At 39.2% G+C, this 16,753-nt stretch overlaps 1 protein-coding gene across 1 annotated transcript in view; it reads left to right on the top strand.

Annotated features, from left to right (window-relative positions):
* Positions 1 to 4,742: 4,742 nt before the first annotated feature.
* The window catches only part of LOC114047399 (tubulin polyglutamylase TTLL11-like), a 237,933-nt gene continuing 225,922 nt past the window's right edge, over positions 4,743 to 16,753 (top strand). Inside the window, exons 1-2 of the mRNA XM_027868228.1 lie at positions 4,743 to 5,277; positions 8,495 to 8,502. Of these exons, the coding sequence (XP_027724029.1) occupies positions 4,743 to 5,277; positions 8,495 to 8,502 (543 nt within the window). The remainder of the gene's footprint in view (positions 5,278 to 8,494; positions 8,503 to 16,753) is intronic.

The following is a 16,753-nucleotide window of genomic DNA, read 5'->3' as shown; positions in this document are numbered from 1 at the left end:
AGGGGAACCACTGGAGTTTGTTGAATTAGGAAGATTGCTTGGACCGCTAAGTGGGATTAGTATGGATTTGAGTAGGAAAGAAACTGCAACATGAAGACCAACCAGCAGGCCATTTCAATATTCCAGGGATAAATTGATGAAGGGCTACACCAGGGTGATGGCAATGTCAGTTGAGCATATATGTGTCTCCCCCCTCTATTTGCAGAGGTTGAGGTCACTGGGTGTGGAACATTACATATAATGTCAGACTAAGTTGATATGTTGGTTAGTTTTGCTTAACTGCTTTTTTTCCCCCTTTAGTACAGAGGATGGCTCCCTGGGTAGGAGATGATAAAGGTATAAATTCAGAAATGAATATAATGTGAAGCAAAAGATAAAAGCAAAACTTTAAATAAAAAATAGAAATATATCAATGAGATAGTATACCAAAACCTTTGAAAGGGCACTGTTGGCTCATATTGACAGAACTGCAGTCTCTTCTTTGTTCAGTCAGTCAATAAAGCAACTCTCAAAATGAAATTTGTAGTTTTGAAAACTAATATTAACAAAACAGAAAAAGGATCAATGAACTGTGTATTTCCTTTAAAAGATCAGAAAATAAACAAATTAGCAAGCAGAATAAATACAAAAAAGCTTTGAAGTTAGGAGAGAAATTTAGAAACATTGACATTTTAAAAATATCATTGAATTGGTAAAAAAAAAATGCTAATTTTTAAAAAAAGACTAACAAAGGGTAGGGCATGCATTTTTTCCCTCTTTCTTGGTATCCCCAGCCCTTAGCATTGTGCTTAATAAATGTTTGTTAACTGACTAAATAAACCATTAGCTAACATGATCAAGAAAAAGAGAAAGAAGAAATATATTACCAAAATTAAAAAATGAATAAAGGTGTATTCACAACAGAGAGGAAACAAAAAGCATTATAAGAAGCTACTAGGCACTTGAGGATATCTCCACTATGGGCTTACCTGGCTTTTGGCTCTAGGAGAGCTCCACTTGGTGGTCAAGTGAGATATTGCACTCCCTTGGTCCGAATAGTGGCACACTGCCCTTCTGCAGTCTTAAGTAGCAGACACGTCAATTACAACTGCTTGGAATGCCATAAATAACATCAGTGTCACATTAATATGACATTATTATACGTGACCCTATTTTTCCTCTTCCTTCACCACTTTGTTTCTACCAACTGCACAGTCTTACAGTTGCACTGAGGAAAGGCTTTCCTAAAAGCAATTGGAAAAAAAAACAACCCTTTAACTGAACATGATTAGGAAATTCAGGCTTACTAAAATAGTACTTTATGGTTACAGAGAACTTTTTCCATAGCTTTTTCCATAACTTTTTAATTTCTTTTTCCATTTTTACTTGTGTCCTCATTTGATTTTTAAAAATATTTTTTAGCTCTTTTTTAAACTCTTGCTTCATCTTTTTCAATGATTCTAGTTGAAGTTGTGCTCAAGTTGTATTCTTCTTTGAGAATTTGCTTGTAGATGTTTTGGAGTCATTCTCTTCTTCTGGGTTTATGTCTTGAGTATCCTTATCACTATAATAGCTTTTTGTGGTGGGATTCTTGCCCCCCCTCCCATTCTTCTAGCCTACTTCCTGACTTCAGACTTCATGTTAGGGTCATGCTCTGAGCAGTTTTAAAGGAAATGTCTAGGTTAAGCTTGTATCTTCCTCTTGGGTTCTTCTGCTCCTTTTCTGTGGTATTGAGTGTTGTATTATTGCAAGCTTACAAAGCCAGCTTAGCGTGGGGAACTGCAAGTTTGGGGGCTCTGAAAGTGGTCTGATCCAAGGTAAAATCTTATTACTGCTCACTTGGTCTGAGCTCTGCATGTTCCTTACCTGGGTTTGGGTCCAGGCAACATACCTGTGAGCTTGCCCCTGGATCGAGTTCTGCATTGAGCCAGCTGGAAAGCTCTATAGGTTCAGAGAGAAATAATTTCAGGATCTCCTTTGGTTAGTCAGTCAATAAACATTTATTAAGTGTATACTATGTGCCAGGCACTGTGCTAATTGATGGGAACACAAAGAAAGGCAAAAGACTGCTTTCAAGGAGTTTACTGTCTAATGTGGGAGACAACATGCAAACAATTATGTACAAACAAGTTATATTCAGGATAAACTGGAGATAATCAATATAGAGAAGGCACTAGCATTAGTGGGAGATCAAGAAAGGCCAGAGATTTCAGTCCTTGTTGTTTCCCTGCAGGCTTCTGCCTGAGCTGGATGATAGAATCGAAACTCCATTCAATTCCTGGAGTCAGAGCCACACAATTGTCTCTTTTTGAACTTGTTCCTTGCTCCAGAGTAAGGTCTACTTCTTGCCCAGTACACAGCCTAGGGCCCCCTAACTCTTTCTTATCCTGGAATGCCACCCATAGGCACATGTCCCCTCCTCAGTCTGCCCTGCATCTGTGATAGAATAGAGCTGCCATGCTGTTTCTGAAGCTTGTACAAAGTCGGGGCCATCCTGTAAGGGTTTTGGACCTCTTTTTTTCTTGTTGAACAGTGTGTGTCCTTCCTCAGTTCCTGTGTGCTGGAATGCTCTGTGCTGTATGCTACTGGCTAGATCCAATCCCCAATGTCTGCAGACCTCTCTGTCTCCCTGTGCTGATCTGGTTAGAAATATGATTGACCTCATATTTTACTAGGACCTGGTGTGGTACTTTTTCTAAATCTTCGTGCATGAGTTGGGTTGGGGAGCTCAGCCGTCCTTTTTGCTACTCTACCATCTTATCTCTGCCTCTCTCCAAAGCACTTTCCCATTTACTGCTTCCTTGATTCTTACAAGAACAAGATAGCAAGTTTAAGTGTTGTTGCCCCTACCTTAGAAAGAAACTAAAACTCAGAGAAATAAAGCGACTTGACCAGGGTCACACAGCTATTAGATGCCAGACCCAGGATTCAACCAGATTTCCAGAGTTCTTTATTTACTTATGTTTGACTATTTATTGTTTCCCCCCTCTAAACTCTCCTTTATGCTCTTTTTTCATCATCAGCCTTACAAGAACCTTTAACATGGGAATTAATAGCAGCTGTTAACATTACAAAGCACAAAAGAGACAAAAGTTTTAATGGATTCTAGAAAAAGTTATTATGATCCTTAAAAAAAAAGATTGTGCCCAACACCCGTGACTATAGAATTAATATAGTTCAATATTTCTTTACTTGCTTATGTGCAAAAATAAAATATGAGGAGGATGGACTAGAATTAGAGGTGTCAAACTTGCAGCTGCCTGTGAGGCAGCTGGTCAAAACCAGATTAAAATGTAATTGACAAATGTTTAACAAAATAAATAAAAATACAATACAACATAGATAATGTTGATTTCTAGTTTTCTAAGTTAATACGTGGCCCACAAAGGATCTGTTTCTAGTTGAGTTTCATACTACTAGATGATCTCTAAGAATTCCTGTAAAAGTATGAATCAAATGTATGAGTACAGAATTATAGATGTAAAGCTGGAAAAGACTTGGAGATCATTTAGTTCACCTCTTCAGTTTTATAGATGAAGAAACTGAGACCTAGAGAGGTTAAATGACTTACCCAAGGTCACACAGGTGATAGAGCTAGGAGCTGAACCCAGCCAAATCCACCCAAATCCAGCTTTCTACCACATAATGTAAACATTCAGTTTAGCATAGGAGTGCCTGATTTGGAATTAGAGGACCTGGGTTCAAATTTCAGCAACACTAAGAAGCTGTGTGACTTTGGACAAGTAATTTTACCTGATTCTCAGGGTCTTCGCTTGCCATAGGAAGGGGTTGGAGTTCTTCACCTCTAAAGTCCATTCCAGCTCTGAACCTTATTTTCCTAAGTACCTAATAGGTGCAATATTATTATAAAGAAATGGAAGGGGAAAGTAATAATAATGCGATAATAGCCAACACTTATATAGCACCTACTATGTGCCAGGCACGGTGCTATGGGCGCTACAACTATTACTCATTTGATCCTCACAACAATCCTGGGAGGTAATTTCTATTATTATTCCTATTTTACAGATGAGGAAAACTGAGGCAGACTGCAGTCAAGTGACTTGACCGGGGTCACGAAATTAATAAGTGTCTGAGACCGCATTTGAGCTCGTCTTCCTGACTCCAGGCTCTGTGCTCTATCCTCTGAGCCATGATACTGTTCAAGTGAACTTGGGCAAGTCATTTTCCTTTCCTAAATCTCAGTTTCCCCATTTGTAAAGCGGAGACAATACTCCTCGCACCACCTGCCTCACAGGATGGTGGTAAAGAAAGTACTCCGTTAATTTGGGAAATGGGAGCAGCATGGGAATGCAGTGGAAGGAGCCCTGGGTTTGAGAACGAGGTAAAATGAGAGGAAGCAAGAAGGAGAGGAAAAATGGGGGAAAGGGAGAGGGAAAGAAGACTACCCAAAGAGGGGCAGAGTGACAGCTGGAAGAAGGAAAGAAAGAATGAGAAAGAGAAGAGAAGGTCTCGCTTGCCAGTTTCAAACATGGTACCTGGAGCCTCTGTGACTGACAAGCCACGTGATCATGCTGCTCCTATGAGGTCTCCTGGGTTGGGCTCTTGATTGTCCCTTCTCGCACTCCGTTCCGAGGCTGCCGTGGTTGTCAACCAGAGGCGATCATGGCAACCGGCCGGGCCGGAGCGCAGGCGGCTGGAGCTGCTGGGACGGCTACGGCTGCGGGCGGGCGCGGGGCTCAGTGGGGAGGGTGGGGGCTGCTCCTGCGGGGCCCGGGAAAGCAGGGGCAACACTGAGCGCCATGCAGCGGGCCTGCGGGGATGGGCCCGCGGAGCTGCCGGCCTTGGAGGACCCCGGCGCGGAGGGGGAACCCGACCCCAAGGCCAAGCAGAACGAGCCGCGGCGAGAGCCCGAGCCCGAGCCCGAGCCGGACACTGAGCCCGAGCCGGACACTGAGCCCGAGCCGGATGCTGACCTCGCTCCCGACCCAGAACGCGAGCCCGCTCCCGAGTCTGAGCCCGAGCCCGAAAGGCCCGCGGAGGCCGAGCTCCAGACCCGGGTCCCTGCCTCAGCCCCTTTGACAGTCCAGAACCCGGCTGAGCAAGGCGACGTCAGCCTCCAGGAACGCCGCCCCCGCCCCGTGGCCAGGACCAGGACCAAGACTAAAGGCAAGAAAGACGCCGAAGTGCGCGTGCCCGACGAGTCCCGGGGCCGCCGGCCTCTCACTGTCACCGTGGACAGCTCCAAGGCCAGGACCTCCCTGGAAGCCCTCAAGATCAGCCTTCGGCAGCTCAAGTGGAGGGAGGTGAGCCCCTCCATCCCGCCCTCCAGCCTCTGCCTAGCTGCCCGGCCAGGGCCGAGGTGTCCCAGGGAACCCAGCCCCCCTTCCACACACTCAGGCAGACCCTTGGTGCTCGGGACCACCCTTCCTGACCTTGTCAGGGTCAAAGACGTCCCTGGGCTCCAGTTTCTCTGTCTTTTAAGGGTTGGGAGGAAGGAGGGGGATTTGGAGGAGGTCCCTCCCAGCGCTTAAGTTCTATGTTCTAACATTTTATTTTTTAAATCACTTCCAGCTTTAATATTCTGTGTTCTCTCTTGAAACATAATGTTTTTAATTGGGTTCTTCTAGCCTTGATGTTCCATCTTCCAAGGTGTCCAGTATTCACAGGCTATAGTTCTTCTTCAAACGTTTTTCTAATTGCTCTTCCAGTTCTGAACCAAAACTTTCTAAGGATCGTCTTCAACCTTGATGGTTTTATGTCCATACATTTAGAGCGGGATAAGGAGGTTGGATAAATCTCTAGGCCAACTCCCTCATTTTACAGATGACTAAACTGAGACCCAGAGATATATTAAGTGACTTGCCCAAGGGCACAGGGTAATGGAGTTTGAACCCTTGTCCCCAACTCTAAAACCAACTCTTTTTTATCATGATGCCTCACTTTCTCACTCTGATGTTTTACGTACTATGGTCTCTTTCATTCTGTGGTTTCTAGTTGAAAAATTATTTGGTTCAATTAAAAACATTTGTTGAATGTCTACTGTAAGAAAGACATTTCGTTATGTATGGTAGTGATGGGAGAAGGTGCAGTCATCTTGGAAATATAGATCCTGCTCTCAAGGAGTTTACAATTTAGTGGATAATGATCTCAAAGTCCTTTTCCAGCTCTAATATTCTGTGGTTCTGGATCTCCCATGGATGTGGTTAGTAGAAGGGGTGTCAGTGTTCTAGGTAGTCATTCAATTTTGTGTTTGAAAATTGTAGTGTTTGTTGATTTTAGGAAAAGTAGTTATTCTGTGGTGTAGTGGAAAGAGCATTAAATTTGGAATCAGATAGGATCTTTGTTTAAATTTCAGCTCTTTTCCTTTCTACTTCTGACTTTCTACAAGTCAGTTTCTTCTCCCTGGGTCTCAGGTTCCTCATCTTTAAGACGAAGTGGTGAATATATGATTGACTAAGTGAACCTAATGCCCTTTTCAGTTACAAATCTTATGATCCTATACACTGGAGATGTTGGTCATCAAATTGTACAGCTTAGACTTTAGGCCAGAAACACCATCTAAACCATAAATTATGACTGTGCTCCTTTCATGGAGTTTTATGTTCCTTAAAGGTGCTTCCCGGGACCAAGAAAACAAGTAGTTTTATGTAGAGTAAGATGTATTTTCAGACTGGCCAATGTGGTACAGCTACTAGGTCTCAAAGTATGATTATAATTTGTTTTGCTTGACTATGTATAATTGTTACAAGGGTTTTTTTTTTCTTTTTTCAATGGGGGAAGGGTGAAAGGAAGGGTAGGAGGAGATAGGATACAGAAATAAAGAAAGAAAACAAGGTCATTGAAGAAATTTTTTAAAAAAATAAACAGAAGAGAACAGAAGGAATGCCAAAAAAAGAACAGCTATAATTTGAAAGTTATATTTTAAATTTGTTACATATTTAAAAATAAAAGCAAACTATATGTAATAGAAATTAACAGTTTCTTGTTTTTCTGTTCTATTATGTATATGGAAGCACTAATTTTATTTAGTGTTACTTAAGTTCTGAATGACAAAATCAAGTAATTTTAAATAGCTACCAGTCAAATCCAATGCCAGATTCATTTAGAGAAGCAACCAGCATTTTAGGTATATGTGATTGAACTTGGGAAGCCTGCCACTGTATGTGTAAGTTCATCTTCCTTTTCTCATTCTTCTCTTTCACAAGAGGGCTAGGCCAACTCACAGATGATTCCATTTTAGATAATACCCAATCAACCATTGGGATTTGATTCAACTCTTTCCTTCACACTTATTGCTATTTTACTTTCTCTTCATAATAGAAAATAGTAGCAGGAACATTTAAATAAGACCAGTAAATGAAAAGATTGCAAATCAGCAAAACAATGTCAAAATTCAAATCATTGTAGTTGCAAAATGAAGAGATGCAATCTTCTTCCCCATCCCCTTCTGTCTATCTCTCTTTTGATCACATGACAGAATATGGGGGTTAAGGACTGGAGTGTAGTAGTATTACTTGAATATTCATTGCAAAGGCTCATATGCAGCCATTATTTATTGAAAAGGGTCTAGTTTTATAAAAAATAATTTAAAAAACTTTATTGGTAGTTAATATGACTAAAATTTTCTACTTAAATAGAAAGAAGAAAAGGGAACACTAGGAGTGAATGAGAAAGGGATTTTTTTTAAGGCAGTTGGGGTTAAACCACTTGTCCAGGTCACACAGCTACTAAGTATATGTGGTCAAATTTGAACTCAGGTCCTTCTGACTTCAGGGTCCTTACTCTATCCACTTCACCACCTAGCTGCCCCCAGAAACAGAAAGTATTAACAAAAAATGTCGGCATTCCAAACCTCTCCTTTTATAGATTAGGTAAGTAAAGCTCCAACAAGGGAAGTTACTTGCCAAAAGCCATGGTCAGTAATTATTGGAGCCAGCTGAGTGCCTTTAAACCCAAATCAGTCATTTAATTCAATTCAACAAATGTTTGTTAAATTGTGAGATTATAAAAAGTAAAAAAAAAATAGAATAATCATTGACCTCAAGAAGCTTATGTTATTCTGTAGAGATAAAAAGAACTATTTTGGCTAGGATGACTTAAAATAAAACAAATGCCAATGCATTCTTGTTGAATGAGAATACATTTGGTTCTAGTTGGTTTTTGAGTCATGTCTTGCTAGCTACAGGTTAGAGTTGTTTACAGATTTTATTAGTCATATAGCTTAACCTTCCCTGGCTTTTAGTGACTTTGACGTACTTAATATTTTTTTAAAAAGCTGTATGATTTAACACTAGTTTATATCCTCTTTATACTTCATCATCTGTTTCAGTAGATATGCTGTTTTAATGCTAATCATCTACTGAAATTCTTTCTCTATAAGTTAAATATGACTGGTCCTTAAAATCATAATCAATAACCACAACAATTTTGAATGATGATATTTGTGTAATAGCTTTATCATCTATATTAATTTCTTAGGCAGTTTAAAAAATACTTTAGCGGTTTCCAGACTTCTCAACCCACAAATGCCAAAGACAACTTAGAAGGTCAGTGGGAAAAGTCTGTGACTGTGGTGAGAGAAGAAGCTAGATCTCAGCTGCCCTGAGGGCAGCGGCTGCCTTCTGAGCTTCCAACCCACAGACTGAGGGGGAATCGAGTGGCTTATCACAGGGGGATTGCAAGGATCTCTTTGCCAGGGCCGAGGCAGGAATCTCTTGCTTTGCCCTTGCTTGGATTTGGGTCACAGTTCTGAGGGGCAGTCCTGGGGCAAGGAAGAGAGCTGGCGTGGTGGAGCTTGTTGTGGCAGTGGAGGGAAAACACCTCGTCCCTTATCATAGCACCTTGGAAGAACTGACACTTTTCAGGTCCCTAGAAGTACCTCTGAAAACAGCTGTACAAACCCCCGAAGCTTGGAACAGTACATTCTTCACATTGGAAACACTCTTACCTTAACAAAGAGTTTAAAACTCAAGTAATTGGTTGGGATCATGAGCAAGCAGAGCAAAAAGAGTCAGACTATATTATCTTATTTTGGTGACAAAGAAGATCAAAACATACAACCAGAAGAAGAAAACAAAGTCCAAGCTCCTACATCCAAAACTTCCAAGAAAAATATGAATCAGTCCCAGGCCTTGGAAGAGCTCAAAAGGGATTTTGAGAAGCAAGTAAGAGAAGCAGAGGAAAGACTGGGAAGAGAAATGAGAGTGATGCAAGAAAATCATGAAAAGCAAGTTAACAACTTGCTAAAGGAGACCCAAAAAAATACTGAAGAAAATAACACCTTAAAACATAGCCTAACCCAAATGGCAAAAGAGGTCCAAAAAGCCAATGAAGAAAAGAATGCCCTAAAGAGCAAAATTGGACAAATGGAAAAGTAAGTCCAAAAGATTACTGAAGAAAATACTTCCTTAAAAAATTGGAATAGGGCATTTGGAAGCTAGTGACTTTATGAGAAATAAAGACACTGTAAAACAAATCCAAAAGAATGAAAAATTAGAAAACAATGTGAAATATCTCATTGGAAAAACAACTGACCTGGAAAATAGATCCAGGAGAGAGAATTTAAAAATTATTGGACTATCTGAAAGCCATGATCGAAAAAAGAGCCTAGACATCATCTTTCAAGAAATTATCAAGGAAAACTGCCCTGATATTTTAGAACCAGAGGGCAAAATAGAAATGGAAAGAATCCACCGATCTCCTCCTGAAAGAGATCCCCAAAGGAAAACTCCTAGGAATATTGTAGCCAAATTCCAGAGTTCCCAGGTCAAGGAGAAAATATTATAAGCAGCCAGAAAGAAACAATTCAAGTATTGTGGAAACTCAATCAGGATAACACAAGATTTAGCAGCTTCTACATTAAGGGACCACAGGGCATGGAATATAATATTCCAGAGGGCAAAGGAGATAGGATTCCAACCAAGAATCAGCTATCCAGCAAAACTGAGTATAATTCTTCAGGGGAAAAAAATGGTCATTCAGTGAAATAGAGGACTTTCAAGCATTCTTGATGAAAAGACCAGAGCTGAATAGAAAATTTGACTTTCCAATACAAGACTCAAGTGGAGCATGAAGAGGTAAACAGGAAAGAGAAATCATAAGAGACTTATTAAGGTTGAACTGTTTACATTCCTGCATGGAAAGATGATATTTGTAACTCATGAGACCTTTGTCAGTATTAGGGTAGTTGGAGGGAAAAAATTATATGTATGTATGCATATATATATGGATAGATAGATAGATAGATAGAGGGCACGGGGTGAGTTGAAGATGAAGGGGTCATATCTGGAGAATAAAATTAAGGGGTGAGAGAGGATTATACTAGGAGAAGGAAAAAGGGAAAGGTAGAATGTAGTAAATTATCTCACAAAAAAACAGAAAAGAAAAGGCTCTTACAGTGGAGGGGAACCAGGGGAAAGTGAGAGGAAATGAGTGAATCTTATTCTCATAGGATTTGACTTAAGGAGGGAATAACATACACACTCAACTGGGTATGGAAATCTGTCTTAACCTATAGGAAAATAGGAGGGGAAGGGGACAAAAGAGTAGGGGGATAATAGAGAGGAGGGCAGATTGGGAAAGGGGGTAATCAGAAGCAAACACTTCTGAGGAGCGACAGGATCAAAAGAAAGAATAGAATAAATGGGGGGGTGGGATAGGATTAAGGGAAATAGAGTTAGTTTTTCACTGCATGTCTACTATGAAAGTGTTTTGCATAACTGCACATGTATAGCCTATATTGAGTTGCTTGCCTTTTCAATGAGGGTGGGTGGGGAGGGAGGAAGGGAGAAAATTTGGAACCCAAAATTTTAAAAACACATGTTTAAAAAAAAAAGTTTTCACATGCAACTGGGAAATAAAAAATACAGGAAATGGGGTACAGAAATCTATCCTGCCCTTCAGGAAAATAGAAGGGGAAGGGGGGTAGAGATAGCAGGGAAAGCAGACTAGGGGAAGGGGTATTCACAATGCATGCCATCTTGGGGTGGGGGGAGAGGCAAGATGGGGTGAAAATTTGGAACTCAAAATCTTGTGGAAGTAAATGTTGAAAACTAAAAATAAAAAAAAAAGAATTAAAAAAAATACTTTAGTATTTTGATCTGAATATATACTCCCTTCGTTCTTTTTCATTGTATACCTACATTTTTTTTTCCTTTCAAAGAAACATTATTTTAGATGGAGACTAAATTTGAAGTTGGTCTATCTTCATATGCTGAGGTTAAATCCAAATAGTACCTCTAAACAGTCAGTCATTAAACATTTATTAAGAATTTACCATGTGCTAGGCACTGTGTAAAATGCTAGAAATACACGAAAGAGACAAGAGACAAGGGGAGATAACAAATGAACAAATATGTACAAACAGGCTATATACAGGATAAATAGGAAATAATTAACAGAGGGAAGGTACTAGAATTGAGAGAGGTTTGGAAGGACTTCTTGTAGAAGGTTGGATTTTAGTTTCAACTTGAAGAAAACGAGGGAGCAGAGTTGAAAAGGGAGAGTGTTCCAGGCATAGGGGACAGCCAGAGAAAACACCTGGAATGGAGAGATGGAGTGTCTTGTTTGTGGAATTGCCAGGAGGCCAGTGTCACTGGATCAGAGTAACTAGTAAGGAGTAAGGTGTAAGAAGGCTGGAAATGTAGGCGGAGGCTAGATTATAAAGGACTTTCAAAGCCAAATGGAGGATTTTGTATTTGACCTTGGAAACAACAGGAAACCACAGGAATTTATCAGACCTGCATTTTAGTAAAATTGCTTGGTGGCTGAGAATAGATTGGAATGGGGAGAGACTTAAGGCAGGCAGACATTCCCCACCAGCAAGTTATTGCAATAATCCAAACATGAGATGATGAGGGCCTATGCTAGAGTGATGGCAATGTCAGAAGAGAGAAAGGTGACCTATTCAAGAGATGCTGCAAAGGTGAAATCAACAGGCCTGGACAACGGATTGGATATAGGGTGGGATGAGAGATAGCAAGGAGTCACAAATGACACCTAGATTAAGAGTCTGAGGGATTGAGAGGATGGTGTTGCCCTTTATAATAATAGTAATGATAAATTACAATATATTTTTTATTTATAGTTACTAGATATTTATATTTTATATATTTACATTAACTAGGTATTATATTTACAAGAGCTTCTCTGAAAAGCAATGGACATCATACCATGCCATAATTATAGGACAGAGGATTCTGATTCTGACTGACCGATAGGATGTAGGATATAAAAATATATTACTGGATTTCTGGTTTAAGAGCCATTATTAGATTGACATTGTGTTCATGTATTTTCCTTGAGTGTACTGATTTATTATAAGGGAGGATTTTATATTGGGAAAGTTATTAGCAAGTGATAGTGATATTGAAAAAAAAAAGAAAAGAGAATCAATGAAACAATTTTTTTTAAAAAGTCTATTACCACAGAATAAAGACATTTTGAAAAGGAACTCAACAACATTCTATAAGTTTCTCCTAACAGGACAAGTGACCATTATTATTTATCTGCTCTTATTTTTGGAAATGGAGGGAAGTAGCATACTATCTGGTTTATTCTGCATGTGCATCTAAGATCATAGGATTTAGAACTCAAAATGACCTTAGAGTTGGTCTAGTTCAGCCTTCCTTATTTTATAGGAGGACCCCGAGAACCATAGAGATAAAGTGATTTATGCAAAGTCTCTCAGGGAGTATAGTTAAGATATGAACACAAGCCCTTTGCCTTGAGATCAGTGTTCTTTCCATTATACTGCATACTTACTTTCGTATTTCAAGACTCCATGATTTTCTCTATGTGGGCATTCCAATCCACTGACATGAACTGTGACGCTCCATCATTTTTTTGTGAATTACGGACAAAAAAATTCATCACTCTGCAGTCAGACTCTATTGATGGGTCTCTCTGAATTTAGGGTAATCCATGGATGCCAGACACAGTCTGTTTCCAGGCCAATACTTGAAGCCTTTCCAGCTCTGGTAGGACCTGTCAAAGCATATATTCCATTCTATATGCCATAGAGTTCTAGAACCCTGGGACAACTACATAATATTGTATGAGGCATCAGAGGAAGATTTTGATGGAGGTGCAGTAACAACTACATGGTCACATAACTGTGATGATATAAATAAGAATTGCATGTATCCAATTAGAAGACATCTATATCTCTAGTGCTGGGATTTTTTAATATTGCCTATTTTTTGGGGGGGGGGGAAGCACTGACTTAAAAGGTTTCTTTTTGTACCAATTTCTCCTGTTTGGCTTCAAAGTCTATAGGACTAGTGGAAGTTGTAAGAAGGCAAACTTTGGCTCAATGTAAGAAAACTTCTCAAGTTCAAGGCAGTTGAATAGATCTCCTCTGAAGGTGTTGAGTACCACACCACTGGAGGCCTTCACAAGTAGGCCTGTTGCCTTTTATAGGTAGATTTCAGATGGGATTCAGGTTTCAGGTAGACTGGATGAGCTCTGAAGTAATTTCAGTTTCTGAGATCCTTTGAATTTATGAATCAAGAATTTGGTTTATAAGGATCCATTGTAGACAATGGAGCGTTTTCATGATTTGGCATTTTAATTACCTTGTGGAACTTTTGTTTCATCTCACCTAAGGTTTGTCAATTTTCTCCTGCTGGGTGAACAATTATCATTACTAATGTGATATAAATAGGTTGTAACTTCTAAAGCAACTAATGGGTATACTCATATCTTCTTACTGGTGATGTGTTACATATCCTTTATCATTTTAGGTGCAACCTTTCTCCCTTTCTTGCAGAAGACAGATAAAGAGTAATAGTTCACATTTTTTAAAAGCATATAAAAAAAGCATATTAAAGGTTTTCAAAAAACTTTTCTTCACAAACTTGGGAAGTAGATTATGCTAGTAGGATTTTTGCCATTTTAAAGACAAGGAAACTGAGGCCAGTGAGGTAAAATGATTTTCCAATGGTCATACCATTAATGTTAGACTCCAATCTGATCTTCAGATTCTTATCCAACGGCCCTTTTTATGTACCATTCTAGGACGAATATGCCATCTTTTTTTTTCTTTGTCAAATTATGTCTACTTTTTGTTTTTTTGTGACATCTTAAACCTTCAAAACATAAAATATATATATACTTCTAGATGTGTAAAATCTGAGTTAGAAGAGACTTCACACTGTCCTGTTAAACTCATACTTGAACTACCACTTTCCAAACTCCCAAGAGGTCATTCAGCCTCTGTTTAAAGACCTCCACATAGTCATAGTGTGATGATGACCTGAATGATCAGATTGTTATGATGGTTAGTTAATGCTACATTCCTTATGTTTGTTGTTATTTTTCCTATTAGTAATGGCAGTGGCAGTGGCAGTGAGCACCAGTGGAGTATAGTTTTTATTCTTAAGATATTGTTATAGTCATGTTTGTCACGACAATCATAGAATCTAAGGAATGGAAGAGATCCCACAATCTTTTAGTTCTACCATTACCTAAAAGATGAATAACTTCTAGAGCATTCTGATCATCTAGCCACACTTAATTAAGTGCATCCAGTATCAAAGAACTCTGAAGGCAGCCTCTTTACATTTTTTTTATATTTCTAAATGTTATAAAGGTCTTCCTAATATTGCACTAAAATGTACTGAAATGTGAAATATGCTTCACCCATCGTTCTTAGTTCTGTCCTCTGGGGCCAAGCAGAACAAGTCTAATCCCTCATCCCTCTTCCACATGCCAGACCTTCAGATATTTGAGGATCCTGATCTTGTTTCCCCTAGCTCGTGTTTTCCAGAATACAGATTTCAAGTGCGCTTGACAAGTAGCTGAATCAACTGAAGATAGCATTTGACTCTAGATGCTTATTGTCATAAACTTAAAAGGGCTATAGTAGAGAGTAAAACAAATACAACTTCTTGAAAACAGAACTGTGCCAGACAATGGTCCTTCTGACTTAGTTTCTATCATTAAAGTTGTATCTGATTATAAATACTAGCTGGAATTCAACCTCATAGATTTATATTAGTTCTTTGATGACCAATTTAACATTTTAGCATAAGAATAAAATATTTTTAGTTTTTTTCTGCTTTTAACTATGCAATACTTAGGGGATCTGTGACCTGAGTGAATTTAAGGACAAGTGTTTGTGGCACTGCTAAGTTTTTGCTCAAACATAAACTATCTACTTCTCAGAAAATTGTGATACTTTGGGAATAACACTGGAAAGAGTAGTCAGGAAAGTTTTGGTCCTAGTTCCAGCTCTGCCACTACTTATTTTTGTAAAATGAGACTAGTCATTTTTCCTCTCTGGGCCTCAGTGTCATCATCCCGCTATAAAATGAAGGGATTGGTCCAAATTATTTCTAAATTCCCTTCAAGTTTGAACATTGTATGACTCTACTCTAACAATGTACATTCTAACCTTTTATGTTCTCAGTTCCTTCTACTTTTTATGTTTAAACACTTTGTGTTCTATACACCCCTTTCAGCTCTGACAGTCTGTGTCCTGAGACGTTTATCACTCTAGAACTCCGATTCTCTTTCTGAATTTATAACTGAAAGAATAGTATGTGCATGTGACTTGTGTAGTTGGTTGTGGCGTTCTGTTTTCTGTCTACCTTGATAAAGATAGTTTTCCTTAATGGGAAATAAGTGTGCTTCCAGGCAGTGAACTGTTTTCTCTGGCTATAGCAACCCTATCTCTGAAATATAGAATGTAGTGTTTATAGACTATGGAAAGCCTTATGTTCTGGCAAGGGTTGGTTTCCATCAATAACATTCCCTTCACCAGAGGACTTGTTATTTTTTAAATCAGTCCCAAATGCTATTTCAAATAATTTATGAAAATTTGACTGATCTTATTATATCTCAATTACATTTTCTTGGAGATGACTGTATTATATATATCAGGGCTTTTCAGGTAGTTTGCAGATATTTTCTTTCAGTGGTATAGCCCAGTTGTGTACCCTCTTTGGTCCTGTGTCATTCTCCATAGAGAAAAAGGCATATAAACCAGGGAACAGGGGAGGATGGAATGGTCCCTGAAGTATAATGGTGTGGCTTAGTGAAGCTGGTCACCAAGAGGGTTCTGAGAGCTTATGAAATGGTGTTTCGGTAAAGCAAATAGAAATATTTCTACAAAACACAATAAAATCATGTAATTTAAATCTAAAAAGGACCTTAGATATCACCTAGCTCAACTCCCAAATTTTAACTTGACCCTAGACAAGCCACTTAATCTCTGTGTCAGTTTCCTCAACTGTAAAATGGTGATAACAATAGTACCTATTTCATAGGATCCTTGTGAGGATCAAATGAGTATTTGTAACAAGTGCTTAGCACCGTACCTGGCACATAATAGGTGCTATTCTCTTCGCTCCATCCCTCTTACACACATGAGAAAAGTGAGGCCCAGAGGAGTGAAGTGATTTGCCCATGGTCACAGAGGTAGGATTTCAGCCTGGGGTACTTTGGTGACAAATCTAGTGATGTTTCAGCTGTACCATGTTGCCAAAAACCCATAATGAGTTTTGGGCTTTTAATCCCTTCTAGTCATCTCCTTTTGTGTTTTGTAATTAACTGATAATAGTAAGAACCTGTCACAATTGGAATTTAGCAAAAGGGTAAACTGAGGCAGATCTTCAAATAAGATAACTTTATTAGCAAGGGCATTCTACATGTCAGTAAGTGAATCAGTGGCTTGCCCCTACTTGTACCAAAGGTTTTGAGCAAAAGAACAGTTCCCATTTTATAGGTTATGGGGGGTACGGAACAAAGAATAGGGCAGATGACATCATGGGACTGAGAGCAACACTATTGTGCAGGGATCAACATGATT

Source organism: Vombatus ursinus, unplaced genomic scaffold, assembly GCF_900497805.2.
Source record: "Vombatus ursinus unplaced genomic scaffold, bare-nosed wombat genome assembly UNPS02014786.1, whole genome shotgun sequence".
NCBI lineage: Eukaryota > Metazoa > Chordata > Mammalia > Diprotodontia > Vombatidae > Vombatus > Vombatus ursinus.
Note: the sequence above shows the minus strand (reverse complement) of the source record. Positions and strands in the feature narration are given on the sequence as shown.